The sequence below is a fragment of the Taeniopygia guttata genome, chromosome 5, assembly GCF_048771995.1.
Source record: "Taeniopygia guttata chromosome 5, bTaeGut7.mat, whole genome shotgun sequence".
Lineage (NCBI taxonomy): Eukaryota > Metazoa > Chordata > Aves > Passeriformes > Estrildidae > Taeniopygia > Taeniopygia guttata.
In genome coordinates, this window is record NC_133030.1 from 10,653,902 (window position 1) to 10,678,655 (window position 24,754).

The 24,754-nt window shown below is 40.7% G+C and overlaps 1 protein-coding gene across 10 annotated transcripts in view; it reads right to left on the reverse strand.

Annotated features, from left to right (window-relative positions):
• The window catches only part of SHANK2 (SH3 and multiple ankyrin repeat domains 2), a 269,302-nt gene that overhangs the window by 160,439 nt on the left and 84,109 nt on the right, over window positions 1–24,754 (reverse strand). For 7 of the 10 annotated variants that reach the window (XM_072929511.1, XM_072929512.1, XM_072929510.1 and 4 more), the window contains 2 exons: window positions 15,009–15,318; window positions 10,424–10,593 (listed from right to left, as the gene is read on the reverse strand). In XM_072929511.1, the coding sequence (XP_072785612.1) occupies window positions 10,424–10,593; window positions 15,009–15,318 (480 nt within the window). Of the gene's footprint in view, window positions 1–10,423; window positions 10,594–15,008; window positions 15,319–18,714; window positions 19,597–24,754 lie in introns of those variants that run through there. The other 3 variants (XM_072929514.1, XM_072929519.1, XM_072929515.1) reach the window with 3 other exon arrangements.

The window sequence follows — 24,754 nt, forward strand, 5'->3', positions numbered from 1 at the left end:
GAATCTGTCTCTGCAGGGTATTTCAGTGCAGGAGGGACATAAAGGAGAGCAGCTTTGATGGTCTCCAATACCAGCATTTCTGGCACTGTTAAAACCTTGCCAGGCTTTAAAAACCTGGTTCCTGCCTGGCTGCAAATGAACTCGGGATCAGGGCAGCTGCTGTGACTCAGGAGCACAGAAGCTGAACTTGATTTGCACTGGTACAGAGCAGGATGAAAATTAAATTAATCAGAGCCCCAAAAAAAGTTAAAACAATTAAAATTATTGGTAATGTAAAAGCAGTCTGGTCTGAGACACCAGGAGCTGTAAAACTGCATTTGAAAATATGTGTTTACCAGGCTTTTTATTAATGCAACCTTCGGCTATTCATGGTATCACTTAGAGAGCACAGCCATCTATTAACAGAGACATTTGACAGCAAAATGTTTATAAATACATCTATTTTAAGCCTTTTAATGTAGTATATTCCAGAAGACAAGATTCTATGAATTGCACATTTACACACCACCACAGTAAGAAGTACATACTAAGTCTCAGGAAACATCCATTAAGGAAAAGTCCTACATCTGGAGGGGTCCTAAATGCACAATTTCTCAAGCAACTTCCTGACATATATGAGGAAATCTATAACCTATAACTCCTATAAACCTAGCAAGTTATGGGATACTGGGGGAGGGCATTGACCTTGGATGACACCAACAACTCTACAATGAAAATTGAGCTGAATTAAAAAATGTTAGCATGTCTTTTTTTAAAAAATATAAACATGGGCCATAATTAATGAAAAAAATATGTTGCTGTATTTCAGGTGTTCTTAAATATTTAAAGCCTGTGCACATCAACTAACACACATTGTCCATCTGATAATTCAGTGTTACATAAAACATTCCCTGATTATCCAACCAATATAAATGGGGAATTCAGCAGCTTCCAATACACTTTTAACAATGTAACATCTGCTCACATAAGAAAGCATTTCTTAGAGATGAGATAAGGAACCAAGAAAACTTAATAACCTATATGTATATATTAGAATCATTGTAGAATCTGACAGTACATTGGTTTAATTTCAGTCATAAAAGAGAGTGTAGGACTCCAGCCAAAAGAAATTTCCAAATCTGAGACGGTGAGAGTCCTATTGCCAGTAATTAGCTGCCTTTTTTTTTTTTTTTTTTTTGAGAGGAGTTTTCAGCACTGAATCTCAGTCCTGAATTTCACTCCACATAATGGCAAGATGCTCATAACAAAAACTACTTAGATTTTGAGATAGACTTCCCTAATTTGGTATTTTATTAATCTGTCAGATCTGCTGACACTCCAAATTGCACAGATATTTCCAGCTCTAGAAAGAGAGAGGCACTGCAAGGAGGACGTTGGGTATTTCAAACCCATAGAGTGGTTTCATGTGTTTGCGGCAGTAGCAGCTGATGTAAATCAACACTTTTGGGAAATGAAATTGGCCTTGGAAGTCTGTGAGTGCAGGGTGAAAAGGGGTTCCTACAGATCAGAACCAGACCTACTTTAGCCCATTAATATATGAATTATTGAGTATTAGCCATCACTAATAGCCAGAGCAAAGGAAAAACTCGTGTAGTCCTGCCTGAAGACATAACATTCATGGAAAAGAAGTGGAAGGGTGAAATGAGTGCTGCTGTAATGCAGGCAGCCTTCAGCATTCTGGGAAAAGCCTCAAGCTGGGGGTCCAGAGAACAAGGAAAATCCTGCTGGAGATGCAAGAGACAAATGAGGGACAGCCCTGGGTTCAGTTGATGTGCAGAGACGGACAAATCGCTGTGGATATGGGGGACAAGCTCATAATCCAATGTAGAAGTTGATCTCTAGATGGTTTTGCATCCCCTAAAACCTTAAAAAGATCTTCATCCCACTCACATGGTGCCATTAATAAGAAATTCTGCAGCATGAGCCAAGGCCATAACAAATTATAGATCTATAAAAACTGGCAATACTTCACTCACTCGAAAGTGAAGAACTTAAAGGGTAAATAGAAAAATGCAATTTATCCATTGTAGCCATGAATGGGCTTTTTTAAAAATTAGGCCTTCATTTCTATCTTTCCTCTCCTAATAGTGTTTAAGAGATTCAATGTAACAGATAATTTGTTACCAGCAAGAGATTTTCTAATCAATGATTTCCCTGCTGAAGGACAAAACTATGGCAAATCAAAGGATAACTTTCCCAAAATTAGTAATAAGGCTTTCTAATTTCCAGTGGGTTTTGCTTTTCTTTCGGTAAAATCAGAAGGTGTTGTTTGTATGGCAAGAGCAGGTCAGAGGTTCTTCACATACAACCTGAATTACAAAAATAATCTGATGTTGTAAGAGTGAAATAAAGGTTCTTGTAACATCAGGAATCCTGGGACATTTCTTCACAATGGTTTAAAAGGGTGGTTTAAAAGAGGAGTTGTGTTCAATTATATGAAAAAAAAACTGCAAAGCAAAACCGGATAAGCACCAAACTACTGGATAATAGGAAAACATGGATAAGCAGGTGGCAATCAGGAGCTCCTATTTTAATGTCTTTAAAGCATTATACTTAAAATCTGTGAGATTCTGCCAGAAAATTATATATTTCAAATATTTTACAATATTATATATTGTAAAATTAATAGAATAGAGCATAGAATGCTTTGTCTCTTGCAAATTTAAGTCTATTGGCAACATAACTATTGTAATTGATATTAATATAACATATTAATCTCAAACAGATTAATTACTTAACATACCATCAAAATAATTTTAATCAAAAGAATGTAGAATTAGTATCCTCCTGCATTACAGCTCCCTCCATGTCCCAACAAGAAAAGAAAGTATTTTTTCCCAATAAATTTTGGTGACTACTATTTCTAAATTCCTTGTGATATTGAAATGCCGAGAAGCAAATTATTCCAGGCAGCCTTATTTGCAAAAATGTCAAGGAAATTTAAAGCCAAATTCAGGCCAATATCTTTACAGCTGTTACAGAATGTACCTAAAATGTCTTTGTAATATCTAAATCAATTTTTAGTGCTTGGGTAAACTGCATTCTTCTTTATTGGGAAAATAAATAATCATATGGATTGGGAATGAGAGGCCATATTCTGGGAAAAAAAGAACATTTCTGCAACCAGCAGAAAAAAAATAGAAAAATCAACAGAATGACAGTAAAGTATAAAGTTGTAAATCCATTGAAAAAAAAAAATTAACAGCTGAACCAGCCTGTGCTGATGTAAAAACTCTGGGTTTGTGTCCTGAGGTAAAGTTCATCTCAATTTTCTTCTTTGGAATACAGGATATTTTTAATTTCTAATTGGTAGAGATGTAACTTTTTTCTCTCAGAAATAATTAACATTGTGATTTAGGCTTTTCTCCTGCTGAAACGTCTGTTGTCTGACATAAATTTTTGGAATTATTTGTCTTTGGCAGGAGAGTTTCCAAATGACTTTCAATCTATGCAGAAACGCTTATTGGAGGCTGCAGTGTCTCGTTCCTGGATGTGACCAAAGCCAGGGATTAGGACTGGATGACCCTTAAGGTCCATCCCAACTCCTAAAAACATCCTATGATTCTGTGACTCTTGGATGCAAACAAACTTTACATACAACATAAATGAAGGTCAGCACAAGTTACAACTTAATCATGCTCTCTTGTGGCAAGCACATTCTTCTCTCAGGACTTTTCATAGAGAGCACAGAGAGAAATGAAAAAGAAAACAATTTCTATTCTGCTCCTTGTTTTTCTCATGTGGAATGTGTTTGGAGTATCGTTTACCTGGGGTGATTGCTTGATTGGATTCAGGTGAGGATTGTTTGAGCCTGTTGGCCAATCCAAGCCACCTGTGTCTGGACTCTCGAGAGAGGGTTGTGAGTTAGTTAAATATGGTAGTTAGAACAAATAGGTTTGTAGTTTTAGTATCTCCTTTAAATAGCATATTAATGTATTTTAGTATAGTTATAATAAAGAAATCATTCCGCTTTCTGAACTGGAGTCACCCATCATCATTTCTTCCCACTGGGTTCACCTGCATTTGCAATACTCTCTGTTAAAGACAGGGATTTTTCTGACTCTGTTCCTCTGACCCTCCTGGCTCCTGACAGCAATCCCTCCCTCCCTGGGAGGGATGCTAAGCAGGATCTGGCTGTTTTCTCTTCTGGGCAGGCTGGTTCTGGCTCCCAAAGACGTCATCAAGAGAGCCTGACAGAACCTGAGGTTAGAGCAGCAGAGTGAGGAGGACTCAGTGCCCCTCACCCTGCCGCCAGGCACAGGGAGGATTCCAGCACACAGAGACCTTCCTGGGCACTCCACCAACAGTCTGGAAGGGAAACCTCATGTATCTGCAGTTAATGATTCTGGCTAATTGACCTGAGCAGTCAGAATGGACAGCAGTCCTACAGACATTTCTTGTGGTGGAGAAGGAAATGCAGCAGTTCCTTCCCAGCCTGAGTTATGGGAGCTGACCAAATTAGGGAGATAATGCAAAGATCCTGACTTAAAACACCTCTTCATCTTTTCTCACCTCTATTTTCTCAGGAAAGAAACAGTGCAAACAAGCACTTCAGGAAAAGAACCTCAAGGTGAGAAGATGACTGGGGCTACTAACAGAGCAACCACTTTCTACGTCAAACCTGCAAATACAATAAGCTGCACATAATCCTCTAAATCTGAGGAAATATGGCTCAGTTGAAAGAGAACTGAGTGAGCTGTGCTGTTCTACATTTGGCCCTCTGTGGGAGCTTTTTCCCCTTGCCATAAGGTTTCTATGAAGATCACCTTTTCCCTGTTATTTATGTTCTATAAAATAGTTTTGAGAAAGTGAGAGAGAGATGAAAACAGTGTGAGAAATCAGTCTGCACTGATCTGAGTTTTGGTCAGAAATCACACATTGCAAAAGTCCACCCACTGATCCCCAGTTCTCTTGAGGGACATGCAGTCAGAGTCAAGTTTGCTCTTCTCCACAGCAACGCCTGAACTTGAATCAGGGGAATTCAGAGAGAATTAATGGAGAAGGGGCCCCAAGCCAACCCAGATGCAGAGCCTGCAGTGTTGCATTGCACCACACCGGTGTACTCACAGCTCCCCTCTGACTCCTAGTGCTCCCTTGTCCCCTGAACATTCCAGACCAGTTGCTAACTACCCAAGAAAGGATGTGTTAAAGTAGTCAAGCACGATGACAGGGGCTTTCTGGATGCTTTTACCTCCTGATCCCTTCCCGTGGCCTCTGACAGCAAAAGGAACTCTCCTGTTGGAGCAGGAGCAAGTCCAGGTCTTTGTTACATTTTGATAGCACCACTCTGTCCTGCCCTTCAGGCACAAGCAGCTTGAAGGGATGAGTTAGGATAGGACCTGTGATGAGCCGTTGTTTGTCGTGCTAAGAAGTGGAATCAAACCATTCAAATAAGGAGACAGAAAGGAAGCAAAACAGACCAGTGAACCTGGGTAAGATTAATATTCCATTTCACATTTATTTCATCCTTCATGTGAAAGAGCAGCTGAACAACACCTTGCAAACCTCTTAGGTTCAATTTTGCTGCCACACTTACCACACAAGGTACAAAATGCTCTTGAAGAAACAGAACAGCCTTTCTGAGGCTCATCCCTTCCCAGTATTTTGTTTACTAATCTAACAAGTGCAAAAGCCCAGGAGACCAACTTTCCTCCTGCCCACAAGCACTGTCTGTTGGCAATATCTCTGAGCACAGCAGGGGTTTAATAATCTTTCTTTTTCAAAATGACTTACAAGTGGATTTCACAAGAAATGAAAATGTTAGTGATATATTTGGATTGCCCTGCTGGCTGAGATCACACTGAAATAAAAGCAGAGTTGCAAGGGTCAGTATTTCTGATGCACAGAAGTACTGACTTCCTGCCCAGAGCAGATGCTTGAGCTGCTGCTACTGAGTTACTCCTGCTCCTCTGACCCCGAGGAATGGAGATGAGAGCTGCCATTTGGGTTTACCACAACTCTTCTGTGATGTGCCTGCACCAGAGGTATTTCAGAGGGCTCATGGAAGTCTGCTGGAGCATATTTGAGATACTGAAATAACTCCCTGTTTTTCCATACACTGGGCACTAGAAAAAGCTGAGAGAGCAGGGGAGGGAGGCAGCCTGGAAAGAAGAAGGATCTCAGAAGACCAAGAGAAACAAAGCTATGAGCAGTGTGAGACTTCAAATGCTCTAAAAGTATTTTAATCAGGTGGGTTTTTTCTTTCTAAATCAGTGAAGGATAGTTTATGTGCATTTTAGGTATGTTTTAATATAACCCAGACTCTGAAAACAATTCTGATTTTTTAATTTTGAGGTGACCAGAGCCTGTCTGCACCTGGAACTCAGACCTGTTACCTTCCCAAAAACCTTCTCTATTGCTTTATCTTCATGGACAAGAAAACTACTAATTTGCACACAAAGAATTTTTTGAGCATTACAATCTCTGAGTTTTGCTATCAAAGAGACCACTTAATTTCCAGTGTAAGAATTAAATTTAGGAGCATAAAAGCTGATTCAAATTAGTTTTACAGATATTTTATATATGTTTGTGTGCATTTGGATAGTGACAGATTTATTGCTATGGAATTTCAGATACAGAAGGAAGAAAGAAAAAAAAATAAAAACCAAAATATTAGAAGTGCTTCAGTGAGGAATCAAACTAGGTCTCCTTTATTTATGTGAAAACATAAGATTAGGGCAGTTCTGATATAAATAAAGATATCAGATTTATTTTTGCAAGCAGCCATGGCTCTTCTCTCATGAGTGGCAGACACACAAAAGATGTCAGTGTGTATGACTAACAACTAAAAATACAGCAGGTATTTTTGTACAGGCTACATAATATCCTATGAATACAAGACCATTTTGTTTAGTTTACATTTTTTTGAACCTTGCCCATTCACAGATTTCTCCGAGCAGTTTCCTTGTATCACATACTGTGAACTATTGCCACTCATGCACTTCTACCAGTTTTAGAAAGGAAAAAAAAAACAAAAACAAAAAAAGAACCCTGCTTCATCTGCATCTGATGAAAACATCTGACTTTTCATCAAGAGTTTAGGAATTCATCGCTCTCTGTGACCCTTCTAATTCTGCCAAGTAAAAAAAGAAAATCCATAAAAACATTTCCCAAGTAATCCCTTTCTCTAATATGTTGTTCTGGGGTTTTATCCCTGCAATAAATGCCTTGCTACATCTTTGCTGTGATTAGTCTCATGGGATGTACTCGTGATGAGCATCTCCCTGGGGTCAGCCTGAACACAGGGCACAATCCCACAGCCAGTGCCAGGCCACGTTTGAACTCCCCAGAGCACTCCAAGAGCCAGGACTTGGGCATCAGTGTCTTACACATCTTACACAGAACAGTGCAGTCACCAGGCTGGAGCGGAGAGGGGACAAGACAAAGCTTTTCCATTTCTCAGTGAGTATGTTTCCGAAGTGAAGGAAAAATTGAATTCCATGGGGATTAATATTCTCCCATTTCCTCCAAGTACTGCACAGAGCAAGTTGCTAAACCCCAAACAGGCTGAGCCATGGTCTTGCTAAGTAAGTCTGTAAAAGACAGAAAATACATCCAGTACCAAGAATTCCTGCTCAGAAAGAGGAAAATATGCAGGATCTCCTTATAGTCAGCAGTTTTGGCACTCTCACAGCGCTGAGGACTCTGAGTTCTACTGCCTGTGCTTTTGGAGGGTGGAGAGGGAGCCCATCCTGCTCACATGGAGTAATTTTTTTAAACATCACAGAATCCTGGAATAGTTTAGGTTGGAAGGGACCTTCAAGATCATCTTGTTCCAACCTTCTCCCAGTGACAGGGTAACCTTCCACTATCCCAGATTGCCCCAAGCTCTGTCCAACCTGGCCTTGGACACTTCTAGGGATGGGGCAGCCACAGCTTCTCGGGCCGCCTGTGCCAGGGCTTCACCCCCTCCCAGGGAAGAATTTCCTCCTCAAATCTAGTCTAAATCTACCATCTTTCAGTTCAAAGCCATTGCTCCTTGTCCTATCACTACATTTATTGTCTAGCAATAATTATATTTTGACTGAAACAGGGACAGGAATCCAGATTTAATTGGACCTGGATTTTTGGCACAAAAAGTTTGAACAGCTTCTTGGATACTGTTACACAACAGAGACCTCTTTAAAGCACCACTGTCTTTTCCCTGCACTCTTTGTTCTCTCCATGACCTTGCCGTGTTCATTCTGACATATTTTTTGCTGCAGCTGAGGAACCATTGACATGGTAACACAAAATAGGATTTGATCTTGTTCTGAAAGTTTTCCCTTTGATTAGCTCTGGGAGTCTGTCACACACTGATCCAGCCCTGCCATGCAAACAGCCTTAAATTATGTTTCTCAAGGTTTCATCCTTGGGAGTAACACTGACAATCCCTATGTACACTTGTTCTTTCCCCAAACCCTCTCCAAAGGCAGGCTGATACATATAGAAACCTTGCCTGGCTTTGCAGCAAAGCTCTCTAAAATGCTTTAAAACATAAAATGGACCTGCAAAAATTCTGCCAGATTTGGATTCAATGTGCAAATCAGATTCTTGAAGCTGAAAAAATAATCCCTGCAGGAATGATTTGATGTAGGATGGGCACATCCCCCTTTTAATGACAGTAATAATTCATGTCTTACTTTCAATAAACTTACATTTTCCCCACAAAGAAGAAACCCTAGACATAAGTCCATTTTTTATTTCAGCATTTAGAGTGTCCCCCCAAAATCACTGGTCTCACATTTAGGCTACACCATTCTATGAAAACATGAAAAGTGGACTAATTCCTTCTGCAATGTTTTCCAGTGACTGTTACTGTAAATTAGAACCAAGGGCTCCTGAATTAATTTTTCAAAAACATTAAACACTTAATTGAAATTTAAATCCTTTATTCTGGGATTATTTTTATTATCTGGATTCATTATTTTTTAATAGTCTCAAAACCTAAGGTAAACCACATGCCAGATAGGGAATGACTCTAAAATATTCAGTATTCCAGGCAACCTGTTGCAGTGTTTCCTCTTTTGCCAGGAAACACAATTTCTGTCTTGTCTTTTCCCAGAACTGACCAGAGTTGTCTTAGTCTGGTGAGAAGAACCTGTGTGGTTGATATTCAGTCCTCTACATAAACAGAATATTCCTGCACCCTTAAATCCAACAGGACAATTGAACATCTCTGTGTCCAACACCTGCCACGGACCAGCCACTCATTCCTTGTCCATTGACACCTGCAAGATCCCTATGAACACTGAGTGGAGAAAGTTATTTAGTACTCCCAAAATTTCATCCTAGTTTTTGTGCACCATGAGATCATAATCACTGCTTCCTACCTGATCAGAGAACAAACTTGAGAACTGCAAAATTATCTTCTCAGCCCTACAGACTCTAAGTTTAACCTTCTCCCTTCGTCCTTGCATTTAAAATTAACTTTGCATGTTTTACCTTTAAGTGCAGCACCCTTCAAATTTCTGTCTAACACCTTCTGAGGGCTGGAGTTAACAGAAATTATTAAACTCAAAAATGTCTCAGAATCAGTGCATCCAAAAATAAAAATGCAAAAATACCTTCTATGGCTCCCTATTTTTTTTTTCCAGCTACTGTTTGCAGGCTCAAGGGAGGAGGTATTTGAAATCTTCCTTTGTGAGATAAGTAGTGCCCTTCACAAGATAATTTATTTAGGACATTAAATTTAATCCCTTTTGTTTGATTTCCATAACTCTTGTTTGATTCGTATGGGTGCAACACAAAGTCTCTTTTATTCTGTTTTACCTGGATGTGCAAAACCACAGCCTCACACCTCACTCTGGGGAAGGCAAGTCCTGTACACACTATCTCCCAGGTTTTCAGCTGTACCTGGATGTATTGACTGCCTTCAAAGCAATAACAAAGCTTAGCTTAATTTAAACCTGGTCTTAGCATGTATATGCAGTAATGAACAGAAATTTCACATGCACTACCATGCTTCCTCCAAAATTATATTTACAGGAAGTTCTCCCTACCCACTTATCCCAAATCCCATGAGGGGACATTTTCCACTCAACCAATTAAATGTTCCTGGAGGAAAGGGCCTGAAGCAGAGCTGACCTTATCCCCATTCCCTTCCTGAGCTGTTTAGAGAGCTGACAGGTTTACAACCCCTTAAAGCCCTGGAGCAGTGCCTCTGGAATAGCTCCAGCAGCAAATTCCGTGCCCTGGGTAAGAGAAAATGGTGCTATTACTACACAAAGTTGTGAGTTGTGGCAGCACTTTGAAGTCAGCTAAAGTGGCAACTAAATATGCATTGGTTACAAAACCGAACCAGGAGCAAAATACCCTGCAAAGAAACAAATGCATAAAAGAACTTTCACATACATATTATTTTTACCTGTGTAAAAGATAATTTTTACATAAAATTCCCACCTAGCAAGAGAAAAGGTTTATTCCAAATGAATTAGATGCTCACCTTTGACTCTATCTCCTTTGTGCAGGTGAATTTCCCCTTCCCCTTGAGGTTGATATGGCTTTACAACGATAAAAAGTCTCCCAGGGACAGCACTGTAGAGCTTCCTTTTGGGACCCTGATAATCCAAGGCAGACAGAGTATCCTTGTTGGCACTGGGACTGTAAACGGCACTGGAAATTGAAATGAAAAATCATTAACAGCTCACTCAAAACGGGAAAGTTAATAATTTACCATCACATTAGCAGGATTAAATTAAGCAGTGAATAACAAAACTCTCTCCCAGTAAGACATCTAACCCTGCAGAAAAAATACCAAACAGGAGCTTTTAAGAGTTGAAATCTTTCAGTATGAAACATGATCAATATTCACCTGACCATAATGGCCTAGAACAGAAAACACACAGCATTAAAGCTTTTCATTTTTCCGCAAATTAAACTTGCACATTCCCAGGCCCTAATTAAATTCAAAATTTATATGCCCGTCATACATTCCCAGCATGTCAATTTGTCAGAGGGACTTGAAAATGTGTGTATTTACAATTATTGGGAATGGATATCTTTGTAACACAGAGTGAACAAGTGAGAGCACTGAATTATTAACTAAATGGACTGAATAATCAAGTTACTTCATCACTCCAAGGCCCAAGGTTAAATTTAGATATGCACAAAGCCTGGTACTTGTGGTTAACATTTTCCAAATGATCATTTCTTCTGGGTGGCAATCACCAGCTCACTCAGTGACTCCAGAATGTGCCCAGGAGAGCCACAGGTCACCACCACCTCACAGACATGGTGTATAAAAAAAGGAATTGTTGAAAGGTGGAGAACAATGCATAAGATCATTCTTAAACCTGTGGGAAAATGAGTGAACTGTCAAAAAGATATGAAAAGAGAAAGAGGCAAATACTAAAGAGGGTGGGAAACCTGTCATAACAAACTTGCAGTCAACTTCAAAAAAACCCCAAAGCATAAAAACTTGCAGTCTTAACCAAAGTCTAGAAAAGGAAAATATTAATGAGAAGGAGTAATACTAAAAGAGATTAGTGAGGAAAAGTTAGGCTACCAAAGGAAGAAGGGTGATTATAACACTCTGCTTGCCTTCATGTAAGAAAGTATCTCAAACTGCTTTAAGCAAAATGAAATACAAGGGCTGGGGTCTGCTGAGTTTTCACCTTTTTTTTTTTTTTTTTTTTTTAAACCAGTCTCCTACAAAAATGAGAGCCAGTAAGTCAATAGGTACAGAAGTCTGATAAAAACCCCCTCCTATTGTATCTTTCCTATCAGGAACACTCCTGTTTTCCTGCAGTAACCTCTTCACCATTTGGAACTCATTTGGAACTACATGCCCCTTTCACCTTGTTCTGCTCTATTACTGTGAAGGGATGCTGCTAATGGTAAGCCCCACTCAGGAGTTTAGAAGTGAGCTTTGGTTGCATGTCTGTGATGGAGTTTGCACCAGAAACCTCAGCCAACTCTCACAGTTGTTTAAAAAAAGCCTGGAAAAGATGACATTCAGATTTCAGTTCTTTTGCTCCATTCCTTTTTCCTTATAAGTAGAGGAACAGTCATCACCATAAAAAAAACCAACTCCAGATCTATAAACTATAGCTACACATCTGATTTCCACTTGTATCAAGCTGTGTTTCTGCCTAGTCTGGTGGCAGCTATTCCCAGTGTTATCTCCCAGCATCTACTTTAACTGTGAGCCCAGAACATACATTCATTTTCTCCCTCACTGAAAGAGAAAAGGGAAATGGCACATTAAACCCACACAAGGAATGCAGAACTTCTCAGGCAACAGGCTAACTAATGGAAATCAGGGCTGCAACGTGGGGTGCGGGACTTTTTAAAAAGAGATCTTTCCTCTCCCTTGCTTGTCCCCAGCGTGGGCTCCAAGCCCAGCAAGTGCCATGCCAGGAAGGACCAGCAGGAGGATGCGAAGATTTTGAGAGGTGTAGACATGTTTCTCTCTCAGCCAGAAGAAGGTGGCCATCCTTGGCAGCTCAGCCCTCACTGAGGCTGTGCTGGCATCTCATTCACTGATTTCTGTGGGGTACATTCCACACAAAGGCTGTCCCTTCCCTTTCATTCCCAGATCCCCCCACTCCCAACCACTTTGCTGTGAAGAGCAACAGCCTTGTTATAATAATGTTAGAGAATCAAGAACAATTTGGCTTGGAAGGGACCTTTAAGACCATCCAGTGCCACCCCCTGCCATGGGCAGGGACACCTTCCACTGGACCAGGTTGTTCCAGCCTGGCCTTGGACACTTCCAGGGATGGGGCAGCCACAACTTCTCTGAGAAGTCTGTTCCAGTGACTTGCCAACCTCTCAGGAAAGAATTGCTTCCTAATACCCAATCTAAATCTCCCCTCTTTCAGTTTGAGAGGACAGAACACCTGAGCCACACAGGCTGCAAAAGTCACATGAACCCCTTCCAGCATGGCTTTCCAGCACCTCTCCACAGACCTCATTAACCCTTTGTCACAGTCTGACCTTCTCCAGCACTGTGCCCCCTCTGGCTGCTTCTGCTCCACAACCCAACCTCCTGCTCTGTTAAAAAGGGCTTTTCCATCTCAGGGGAGCAACAGCTTCGCAGTGACTGTTATTATTTGCAAATAATAAGCAGAGACAGCAACAGTTCCCACATTTAGTTAACAGTAAGTAGGTGGTCATGCAGTTAAACAAAATCTGTGAGGAAAGTGTCATATAAGGCGCCATTTCTGACTGCAAAATGGGCCTGAGGCAAGAAAAGGCATTATTTGCAGGAAAACTTATATATATAAATCCTTTTAGTTGTCTTTAAATTTAGAGAGCCTTCAGCTCTCTTCTCAGTACTTGCATGTACTCTGGACTTCTCTGAAACAAGTCTTGGTGGCACCGAGGGAATTCTGCAGCTGGGTAGCAGTTTCAGATGCTGTGATGCTGATGCACTAAGAGAAACACCAAAATTTTATATCCACAAACTCTCAGGCACTAGATTGGCTCCCATTGTCACCTGAGCTACTTTTCAGAAAGGGAAGAGGAAAGTGGCTGAACAAAGTCAAAGCAAATAAATGTTTGCTTAATCAAAAAAAAAATTCTAATTGTTACCCCCAGCTCAAAGGATTGTTTATACTTCTAGAATTTGAAGTGTGTTATCCCAGGAACACTGATGAAAAGGCACTTTTTATCCCATTCAGCTAAAATAATCACTGACTCTAAGGTAGAACCTCCCACTCTGGTGGCATCAGCAGAATCCAGAGGAACAAAAGAACACTCATTCTCTGAAAAGAACCTTACAACCTCCTCACTTCAACTCATCCAGTTGAAGCCTCATTACAGACTGATCTTGAGTTGATACTGGACTCCGTGAGGAAATGCCACCCAAATTATACCAAATGAACTTTTGCCATTATTATCACATACAACAAAGCAAGATGAGTTTGCTCTGCTGCATGAAACCACTGGCATACAGCATCTGTATCGCCATCCTTCCCTTTAATTTCACTCCTTCTTACATGCCAGACAACTCTCTCACAATTCACCAGATCTCCCCTGTCCAGCAGTATTGTATCCATCACAGTGCCTGGCAGTTTGAGTGCCTAGGGCCAGGGAGAGCAGAGGAACAGGCAAGGTAACAGAGGCAGTGTCAGCTACATGACATTTTGTTTTACTAACTTGAAAACTCCACTGAACATCCCTTACACCTACGAAGAGCAGAGAGAAACTAACAGCTGCATTTCTTGACAATGCCCAGGTCCTTTTCTACTCTGAACACCAGACATATACATATATATTAGGAAACAGAACAGACAAAGCCTGATTTTCAAATGAGTTACATGTGTTTGGCCAAAACGTGTGAGCTCTGGTTCTCTCCAGCAGCGCTCAGCTCTGATGCCTCCCAGTCTTTTTGCAGCACTTTAACTCCTTGTCCTGGTGCAGCTCCATCTCTTTCACATTTGACAGGAGTTCCTGAGTCCAGGGCAGTGCCTTCTCAAACCTGCAGCCCCCATATGTGATCAAAACTTAGTCCCAGCCCTCTGCTTTATTCCATTGCTTACAATATCTACATGACTCTCATTAGTCAGATTTGCTCTCCAGTGGGATAGAGCTGCAGGATATTTGCCCAGAATGCCTGCTAGATCACATTACTCCCTCTATTTCACTCTTTGGTTCAGCACACACCTACAGAAGAGAGAACTTAAACAGCCTCTGCTCCATCACCCATGACGAGCTCCAACACAGGTTCCAGGCATGACCAATAGTTCTGTGAAGGGACCAGGTATCCCAGAAGCAGTTTGCTTCACTGTTATATACAATCCTTATTTCAACTATGGGAAGATGTGCAGAGCCAGCACTTTGAGCTGGAGGTGCAAACTCTGTGTTAAGTCACTGCTGAACTTGAAAGTCTGCCTGGCTGCTGAAGCTCTTTAAGGAAACAGCTGGCTTTGGTGCTTCCAATTAAAATATTTACACTTGGGCACGGTCCACTGTGCTGAGAAAGAAAAACTATATATTCTAGAGTGTAAATAACATATAGGAACATGGCAGGCCAGCATGGTGCTTTTAGGAGTACCTCGTGCTGTGAAACAGCCAAAGCTCACCTGATGTGCCTGTGCTGCTGCCTCTTGGCATCTTCTCCCAGCCTGTTGAGGGATGGCGAGCGGCTCCGGGAGGATGGAGTGTAACTCCCCACAGTTTTTACAGTTCCATTGGGATTATTCTGCATCTGTTGGAGCAGGTGAGGGGAAAGGCTGCGGTGTGAAGAGGCAGAAGAGGAGGCTGACCACTCGGGGAGGTTGTTAATGTTCAGGTTGTTGTCGCTGTTCGAGCGGAGCAGGATCCGGGGGGCTGCCAAGGTGCTGGGAGGCCTCCTCCTCCTATTGGAGTAGGTGGGAGCCTCCCTAAAGGGCACTGTGCAAAGAAAGACATGGAGGGTGATCTCAGATGATTTCACATCCATGTGTGTTTACCACCACATGCAACATATGGCATTGTTTCTTCTGCAGAGACAGAAACTCCACCTTGCCAGCAGAGCTGATCAAATTATCTTTAGAACATCGTTAAATCAAAAACAACAGAGCAACATTAACCTGTTTGCTGGCTTGAATACATGGTGAGGCAACACCAGTGCCCTGAGCCTGCTGAACACTCTGAACTGTGCTCTAGGAAATAGGAAACACCTCATTATTGCCAAGTTTGAGGCTCAGCACTTCTTTTGAGTGCTGTGTTGTCACATTCAGTCAGAAAGGCACAGAACAGAGCTGCCCAGCAAAATTCCTGATAAATGAACTTGCAGTTTCCATCCCCCAGTTGGTACCCAAACTGGTCCAGACCTAAGTTCAAGTTCAGGCCTAACCTGAAATCTGTGAACATTCACCTTATCCCCATCTTGCAGGTTAAAAATCGAGGACACGTCTTCCTGTCCTGGCAGAACTCTATTACATTGCAATCCCCAGGCATTCCCCTCTTTCTAATCCTGGCATTCCTACCACATTCATTACTATGGTATATAGAGCATATTACCCCAGGGTAATACATTGGCTCCGTCATGTGCCACATCCCAGAGGGAACACCAAGGTATCTAAAGGCTCCAAGAAACTCCTTAATGAAAGAGCCACAACACAAAACAAAGCAAGGGTGGCACATATCTAACTCCGAGCAGAGGGTCCAGCCCTCCATGCATGCTCCTGGTACACACAAGCATTCACACCATTTTCCAGATCGCCTTTTCCCACTCCAGTGGGTCAGTTTGTCCCAAGTGCAACTTAGAAGGCAAATTCCCTAATAAAAAAGGACTCAGTTATCAGCAGATGTGATGGAATTTCCTGCCCTGTCATAAAAGAATTGACCCCAAAACCTCATGGTGGCCTTGATCCCCATTATTGTAACTGCCCTCATTAATTTCTCTCGGTGGAGCTCATGGGGTCACAAAACCTGAGCCAAAGTGCACAGATTTACATTCAAAAAGTCACAGTGGCATAACTAACAAAAGGCAGCCAGGCATTATTCTGAGGGCTTCACTGAGCTGTTGTAATTCTCAAAGAAAAAAATCATATTTAAATTGGAAAGAAGACCCACAAAATAGCATCCTTCATGTCTAAAGTGCCAGTAAGTGCCATTTACAAAAAGCCAGAAATTTCTACTCATTCAATACCCTTCAAAACCACAAAAAAAAAAAAAAAAAACAGAATAAGAATGTCTGTCATAATGCAAGTAAATAAATTCACATAAATATTAATATAGATATGAATCCATCTGTCCTGCCTTGAAATAGAGCCTTTAATTGAGAGAACAAAGCAAAATTTAAGGTTTCAGTGCAAAGCTGAGAGCATATTTATAGCATAAAATAGAGATGGAACTGTGAGTAAAAGAATGGTTTGTATCATTTTCACCAGAGTCAATTTATTATAACAGTTTATCAATTAGAATTCTGAATTTTTTACATTAACATCCTTGGTATTTCCAGTGAGATGAAACTTCCTCTAGTAAATGGCTCAACAATATCTGAACAACCAAACACAGGAACAGCATGCACAGAAATGGCTTCAATTCATTCCCATGCTTCTTTTGAAATAAGGGAAATAGACTTTAAAAGCTGTTAATAGGGGAGAAAGAACAGAAGTCCAATGCTTATGCTAGAAACTAGCAGAAACTCTGGATAATTTTCCTGACATTTCAAGTTTTTTTCCGTTCCATATTTCTTTAAGGTTTCAAAGCAGCTGAGGGTGTCATGAGAACACCTTGGTGCTTCAGATGTCACAGTGAAAGCCCCAGTTAGTGCTAACTTGCAGCAAACTCACAGCATTTGTCTCCAAAACTGGCACATACAGACCCTTAAGTCGATGTGTGGGGCAGAGATACATTTCTACATTCCTTTATTTTTGACATCTGGAATACAGCTCCAGAAAACACTTCATTGAAGATGGGATCTTTTCCAGGTACAACAAAGCAGAATTCAGTCAAGGAGAAAACACACAAACTGAGTATAGGGGATGTTTGGCATGCTCAGGTTTGCTACCAGAAGGTCTAGTGCTGTTCCCTCAGGTCACCAAAGTTTGCCTTGGATTCAGTAAAAATTGAGTCTGACCTTTCGATTTTAATTAATTTCACATTAAACTGAAAGCAGCCTGCCCAGCCCTTCCAGCCACAGGCGGAGAAAACAAAATCGTGCCAGCGTTTTGGGGATGTTTACTGGGACTCTGGAGAGGCTGGTGGGGTCTCTGCTGGTGGGAGGGAGGACAAGGACAGGGTGCCAGGGCATGGTGACAGCATGGACAGAGAGCTGCAGGGCACATCTGTACTGACAGATTGGAGAAACCACCCTCCAGGCACCAGAGGAAAGGAAATCTTTTTCCCTTACACACTTCAGGAGCATTTTACAAGCATTTAATGTTCATATTTAAGAGCATTAAATAAGCATTAATAACTCTTTTATTTAAGAGTTTAGCTTTTGTTTTGCTATTAATGTTCTATTCTTGAGAACTATGAGCAAAATTAGCCTTTACTACAGGAAATAGGGAAGAGGACAACTAATTACACCAATTGATGTGTGTCTAACACAAATCTTTTATAGAAAGAGTTAAAAATAAACATTTCTGTGCCTGAAGTGATTAATATTCCACCCAACTGTTTCTTTTCCCCAGCAATCTGCATACTGTAAGTGGGTGGGTATTTTTTTAGCTACTTCTTATCAGCATTATTTATATTATTTTCACAATTAAAAAACAGAACTACAACAAAAAATGATGAAATGCAAATGTCCATGCTTTAGTCCCTATTGGACTCTGCTTTCCCCGAATATTTAACCATGTTTCAGAACTGCAAGAATAACTGTGGCAAAACTTGTTTGGAAAAACCCTTGATATAAAATGACATGAAAATACTGAACCAGTTCTGTGCCCCAAAAGTTTAAATTTATCATCCCTAAAAGCATACTTGAAAGTACCACATAATCCTTCCTCCAGTTTTCTGAATCCTATTCCTGGCACTTCATACATCTGAAGGTGCAATTCAGCACCATTCACTGATAAAATTCACCTAGGAAAATCTTTCTGTATCTCCAAATGCATTTCTTAGGGAACAAAAACATTTTTATAACTATTTGATTCTTCAGAGAAAATCCTAAAAGGAATAAAGTCACATCCAGCTTTAATAACCACTTGCCTAAATGGACTGTCTAACATCAAATAATTTTGAAAAATAAATTGCAGGAATTGATTAATTATAGAGTCACTAAGCTAATCATATTAAATGTACACAAGAAAACACCAGTCTGAAACATTAAAGTGTTCTGTTTTCATCGCTTACCTTCTTTCTTTGTGAAGGCATTTAACAAAGACTTCATTTTCCCTTTTTACTTTAGCAGCAATCCCCTCATTATATAATCTTTGCAGGCAAGAAAGAGGCAAAAAAAAATATTAAAAAAAAAAAAAACAACCCAAAAATCAAGCTACCCAATTTCTATGTGTTCAGGCTGGCTGCACCCTGACATAAGCAGCAGGTTTCTGGGCACTGTGGAATTGCGAGCATAGCTGGGCATGCAGTACCCAGCGTTCTGGTGACAAAGCCCACCCCACATTCTGTCTGTCAGCTGGGAGCCAACTGTGCACAGACTGGAGCTGCTTTAAAAAAAAAAAAAAAAAAAAAGGAAAAAAAGCGCTCCTGCTATCTCTCGCAGCTCAGTCATGTGAACCTGCCGCCGCCACAGCCCCGCAGAGCAGAAGCTGCTCCCGCTCGCAGCCGCCGGCACCGGGAGCCCGGGGGCCACAAATTCCCCGTTCCAGGCGGGAGAGGCGCTGGAGCAGCTGGGGCTGGGCACGGGAAAGCCCGGCCAGAGCCGGGAGCTGCCGGGACCTGCCTTTGCTCTCAGCTTGCACAGCTGCCTCTCGCTGCTCAGAGCATCCCCCTGTTTATTCGCTTGTTGCTATTCAGGTGTTTGTTCCTTACTCACTTTTTGCTATTTATTTCCTTTGCCCTGCTTATTTTTCCCCACTGATTTCCCCTTCTGCTCTTCATTTTTTGCTATTTATTCCCTTTCCCCCTATTTATTTATTATTTATTACAAAGGACCAATCTGAGAATCGCAAATGGCACCAGGCTTCACACAATGACCATGTTAAGGATGGAGCCAGACCTGCCACCACACAGAATGTCTCACCTATATTCCTGTATTCCAGTTTGAAACAGAGGGGATGATACAAGCACACTTATTCTCCCCTCCCCTTTCATAGCGCTGGAATAAAAGAGAATTTCTTTTTGGATAGAATAAGAATACCAAAAAAAAAAAAAAAATTGACCAAGCTCATTTGGTAAATTTGATGCAGATGCCAGGAAATACAAGATGTAACCAGAGAAGTTTGGAAAGTCCTAATTCTGAAAGAAAAAGAAACCCAGGGATAACTATGCTTGGCAGTGCAAACATGCTTCCAGAGCAAGAGCAGATAACTGAAACAGGCATATAGGAAGGAGGGGGAGGTGCTAAAAATCACAAAAAATTTAAGCAGATCTACTTAGATCTAAGACACAAAGATTCCAAAAGATAGGAAAGTCATGGTCTAAAAAAAAAAAAGAGTAATCTACGTTAAAAAATTGCCTTCCAGTAATATAAACTATATTACATCCAGCAATATAAACTATTTATTCTATTTCAGGCTTCTTCACTGATCACTAATGCATCTCTTTGGAAAATTGAGAGGTTTCTTACTGAGAAAACTGCTTCAAGAAAGTCAGAAAATAAATTACCTAAATGGATTTAATGTCTGTGTGCATAGTGATCTCACAGTTAACACAGAACTGAAAAGAATTAGTAAGCATAAATAAATTGAACAATTTAAACTTAATTTAACATCCCAGCATTTAATTTACAAAGAAAAGAATATTTCCCTAATATAAATTTACATTTGGTTCAATTTATTTTTGGAAGTAACTATCCTAAGCAGGTGGAACTCTTACTAGAGGAAATGGACACAGCACATGTGCAGCATTAAACATCTTTATTTGACAGGAAAAAACCTTCTTCTTGATTTCTAATAGATGCAAGGCTTCCTAAAGTATAACTTTGAACTTTAATTCATTAAATTATAAATATGTGCATTAATTAGCTCCACAGAAGAATCAATATAATTTTCAGAACAATAACTGCTCCACCAATTAGGGCTGTGCCACTAATTTGAATTATAACCCTGTGTGGGTTCCATTTTCTGATATCTTCAGCCAATCCCCTGATTATATTTGGAGCTGCAGAACACAAAGGAACTAGGAGTGTTAGTGGAACACTTAAACTGCTTTTTCCTTTCCCTGGGTGTCAGTGGTGGAAAGCAGTGACAGTCCAGGCCCTCAAGGACAGGAATTAGGCCAGGGAAGGGTTAACTCAATCCTGCTCATTCCTCTCTGTTCATATACAGTAAAATAAAAACAGGCAACTGTAGTCAATCAAAATCAATCCCAGGGGGGATTTTTATGAGATTCTTGCCAGAGCTGTAACATTTCATCATCTGGAGGTTTCTATCAGTGTTATAAAAACATCCAAAATATGAAAGTCACTTGAAATTTTTAAGTTTTGTGGAAATAATAGTAACTCTTTCAGACCTACAGCATCAGAGAGATCACCTGATGAGTGATCATTTTATTCCATTTAACTGTCTGTCTTTCCCCCAACATGGGAAATGCAATGTCTTCCTACATAGCAGAGCCTCCTGCAATAACCACTGTTGTACAATGGGAAAGTGTGACAATCAAGGAAGTCAGTGAACACTTGCAGCTGCAGTTTTTGAGCTTCTCTCATTTTCACTAATAGCTTATTAGAATTTGTTTATTTTAACAGAAGTCCCAAATTCTGCGGTGCTGGGAAATTAAAAAAGAAAATGTTCCAGCAGCTTCCACTCCTTCCTGAAAGATTTTCTGCCTCACAACTGTAGCTCAGGACAAAAACTTAATAATTTGACTGTGCCTATACCCAAGCATAATATAACCCACAAGCCATTAGCATCCTTAATCTAAAAATCATGAGCAGCCTTCCAAATAGAGGTGAGGCAAACCCTCATTTCCCTGCTCCTTTGGTAGGTGCTCAGAAAAACGTGTGGGAGCTCTGCATGGGGATATCTCTGAGAGAAAAAAGCCACCTTAAAAAGAAACAAAACACAGGTTCTCATGTTAACTTTGATGAACATTTCTTGCGCATTTGTAACACCAGTTTTTATGGGTGTTTAAATCCATTAAAAATCCCTTAGAAATCTATGGAAAATCAGTGCCTTACACAATCTTGAGGATCTATTTTTAGGCACTTAGATGCCCAATGTCTTATTTAATCATCTCTCCAACACACCTTGAGGGTCCAAGGCTTCTTAGATAATGGTCAACCACAGCTATGATTGCCATGATTTATTCCTTCTTGATTTTGTCCATTTTGGAGCTCCTGTCAGAAAAATCCCTCTAGCTGGTACATACATATAGGTTCTTGTTAAAAATTCAGTCCTTAGCATATAGAAATGCATTTCTCTGCACCATAAAACAGGCTTCCCGTATGCTAAGCCACCAAATGGAGAGTTAGACAAGAAAAGAGAGATTCAAATATAGACTGGAAAGAACATAAAGGCTCTTGGATTAAAAAAAAAAAAAAAACAAACCACCCAATCCAGGCTGCTTCAGTGTTTCTAGATGACTGACTTATTCCAGAAAGCCACAAGGCAGTCATGAACCCAAGCAGGGGTGACAGATTCAGAAGGACTGCACCTCAGAGCAACAATTGAGCCGATTTTACAGAGCAAAGGGTTGAGGTTTTTTTTTATTTTATTTTATTTTTTCTGAATAAAAAAATCATTGGAGTTTGTTCAGGGAGTTGCAGTTAAAGCAGCACAGAGAGAAGCATCTTAGCCCAGTGAAATGCTGCTGGGAGAGCCCAGCCTGGGCTGACCTGCTGTTATATCTCTGTCAGCAGCATCTTAGCACCCAGCTACCCCTGGTATCAACCAGCTCTTTGCAGTAGCCTTGGGGCACTCAGCCTGAGCTCAGGGGTGGAACAGGGGCAGGAGACTGTGAGTGGGAAGGGACAGCAGAGGGATGGCTCGGGAACAGATGGCAGGAGTTATCAATTAGAAAAAAAAGCAAAAAATAGCAGTAGGAGCTGCACAGCCATGTGCCAGACACCCCTTCCGTCACCCGGCACCGCCGTTCCAGGCTGTGCTCACTGTGACAAGGGCCAAGGAACCCAGAACCTGCCCAGAACTTCCTGTAAAACCAACAACAAGGACTTGGAAAGGCTCTGGGCTCAGGCACAGTTCTCGAATGGCTTTACCAGAGGCAATTTCTCGTGTGCTGGAGAGATCTGGCCACAGAGTTCTGCAGAAAACACTTCAGTCATTTTAATAACAAAGCTTAGAAGGTGTATGTGTTTGATGGCACATCCCAAAGGAATTTAAAAGTTAATGAATCCACAGTTGCCATACATAAATTAAATTAAAATCACAGGAAGTGAAAATCAATCATTTTTTTGTTGTTGTTTTGCCATATTCACATGATTATAAATTAGCCCTCACTAAGATTACAGCAGCAATGCAAGGAAAGCATTCAAAGAGCTTCATGTGTCTGAGAAGGGAGACCAGCTCACCTCAGGACTTTACTTGCAGATGCTCACACATCAAGGAGGGACAGAGAATCTTCTGGTTAGATTAAACTCAAAAATTGCTAAGTATTGCTTCAGAACTCGCTACATGTCAGAGCAAATGTCTGACATCTCTCTGAGAGGTTGGAAGGTACTAAGTGGAGAAATTATGATCCAGAAGAGCTTGAATAAGATTCAAAAAGAAAAATTACCAGGCTCGATGTGGCAATACTTGCAAATATCTGAAGCTCTGCCTCCAGCAATACAGATACATAGATCAGAATTTACCTGAGAATAGAGATAAAACTTCTATCCCCAAGGATGTGAGATGGCTTTGTGTGAGGAATCTGGGTCAGGGGTGCAGAAAGAAGTGAACAATAGAAGGTTAAAAGGTGGGGAAATTAAACCCTCCAATCCTCTGTGAAAGGCTGGAATCGGGGAGGAAACAATGGCCAATAATGAGGGAAAAGTCTTGCAAGTAGAAGCTTGAAGAGAGAGAGAGGTGCAAAAGCAATGACAGAAAGCTCCAATAGCTGATGGGGAATTTAAAAACATGATTGAAATCTATCAGCAATGTGGAAGCAAACAGCCAATCTGAATTAAATATGGCTGTCTGGCTTTCGTTCTAACAGGCATATTGCTATAAAAGAAGCAACTTATCCAAATAAAGCCATGTATTTTCTGTAGTTCTGGAGAACATTCTCCCTGGAATGGGAAGGCCAGCTCTGAAAAGGCTTTCTCAAGGTTTTATACTCCCAGAGCACTGACAGCACCTCATTTCTATTATTCCTGTTTGGATTGAAAGTAAGATCCACTCTTACTCTGAATAATACAAATAACTACAATAAATATTTGTGCCTCTCCTCCATCCATTTGTGCACCCTGATAACAAAGAGTTTTCCCTGCTGGCCGTGAAGACAAGGAAAAATAGAATCGTTTAAAAACTAAATAGTGTTTGTGAACTCTTTCAGAAAAAGGCAATGAGTGATTTCAGTCAATAAAACACTAAACTACTCATTGTAATTGATTTCTTTAAGTATGAACTGGGCTTATTTCAAGGTGTGTTTTCATCAGCCAGTAGAACTCCTCCAGAGTGGTTCATCTTTACACAGCAGCAAACTCTGAGTAACCAGCTTCCTACAAGTGTCCTTGAAGCAAGAGATTAACAACTTGTAGAGTATTTGGACAGAAGGATCCATTTAGCTTAGATGATCAACTTGAACTGAAGGCAGTCAGTTATGAACCCCTGAAGCTGCATTCTTTTACTTCCAGCAAGAGAGAAAATAGGAATCAAATATAATTATATCCCACTACAAATTCTTCTGCTCTCTAAACAAGCTGGTGAAAGGACAATGCAATTTTCCCCCACTAATAACACACCGTGAAATCTTGTCCTGATGCAGTGCCACTCAGAAGAACTGAAGTACACAAAAAATTAATTTCATTCCTGGCATTATGTATACACTGAGTTGGAAAAAATATCACTTAACATCAGGGGGCTGTGCATATCCCAACACACATAATTTATGCTGGGAAAAAAATAACAAAGCCTGTCGTTCAGAGACAGCTTCATGGCTGGTGGTGGTTCCTGTAACAGACTCTTCCCCTAAATCCGACACTGATGGGTCTCAGATGCAGCATTTGAATTTGTGGCTGCAGCCCAATGTCACAGAGGAGAACAAAGATAAATGCAACTACACAAGATGCTCAGCAAAATATCTTCCCCAATGCTGGGTTGCACTGTGCACC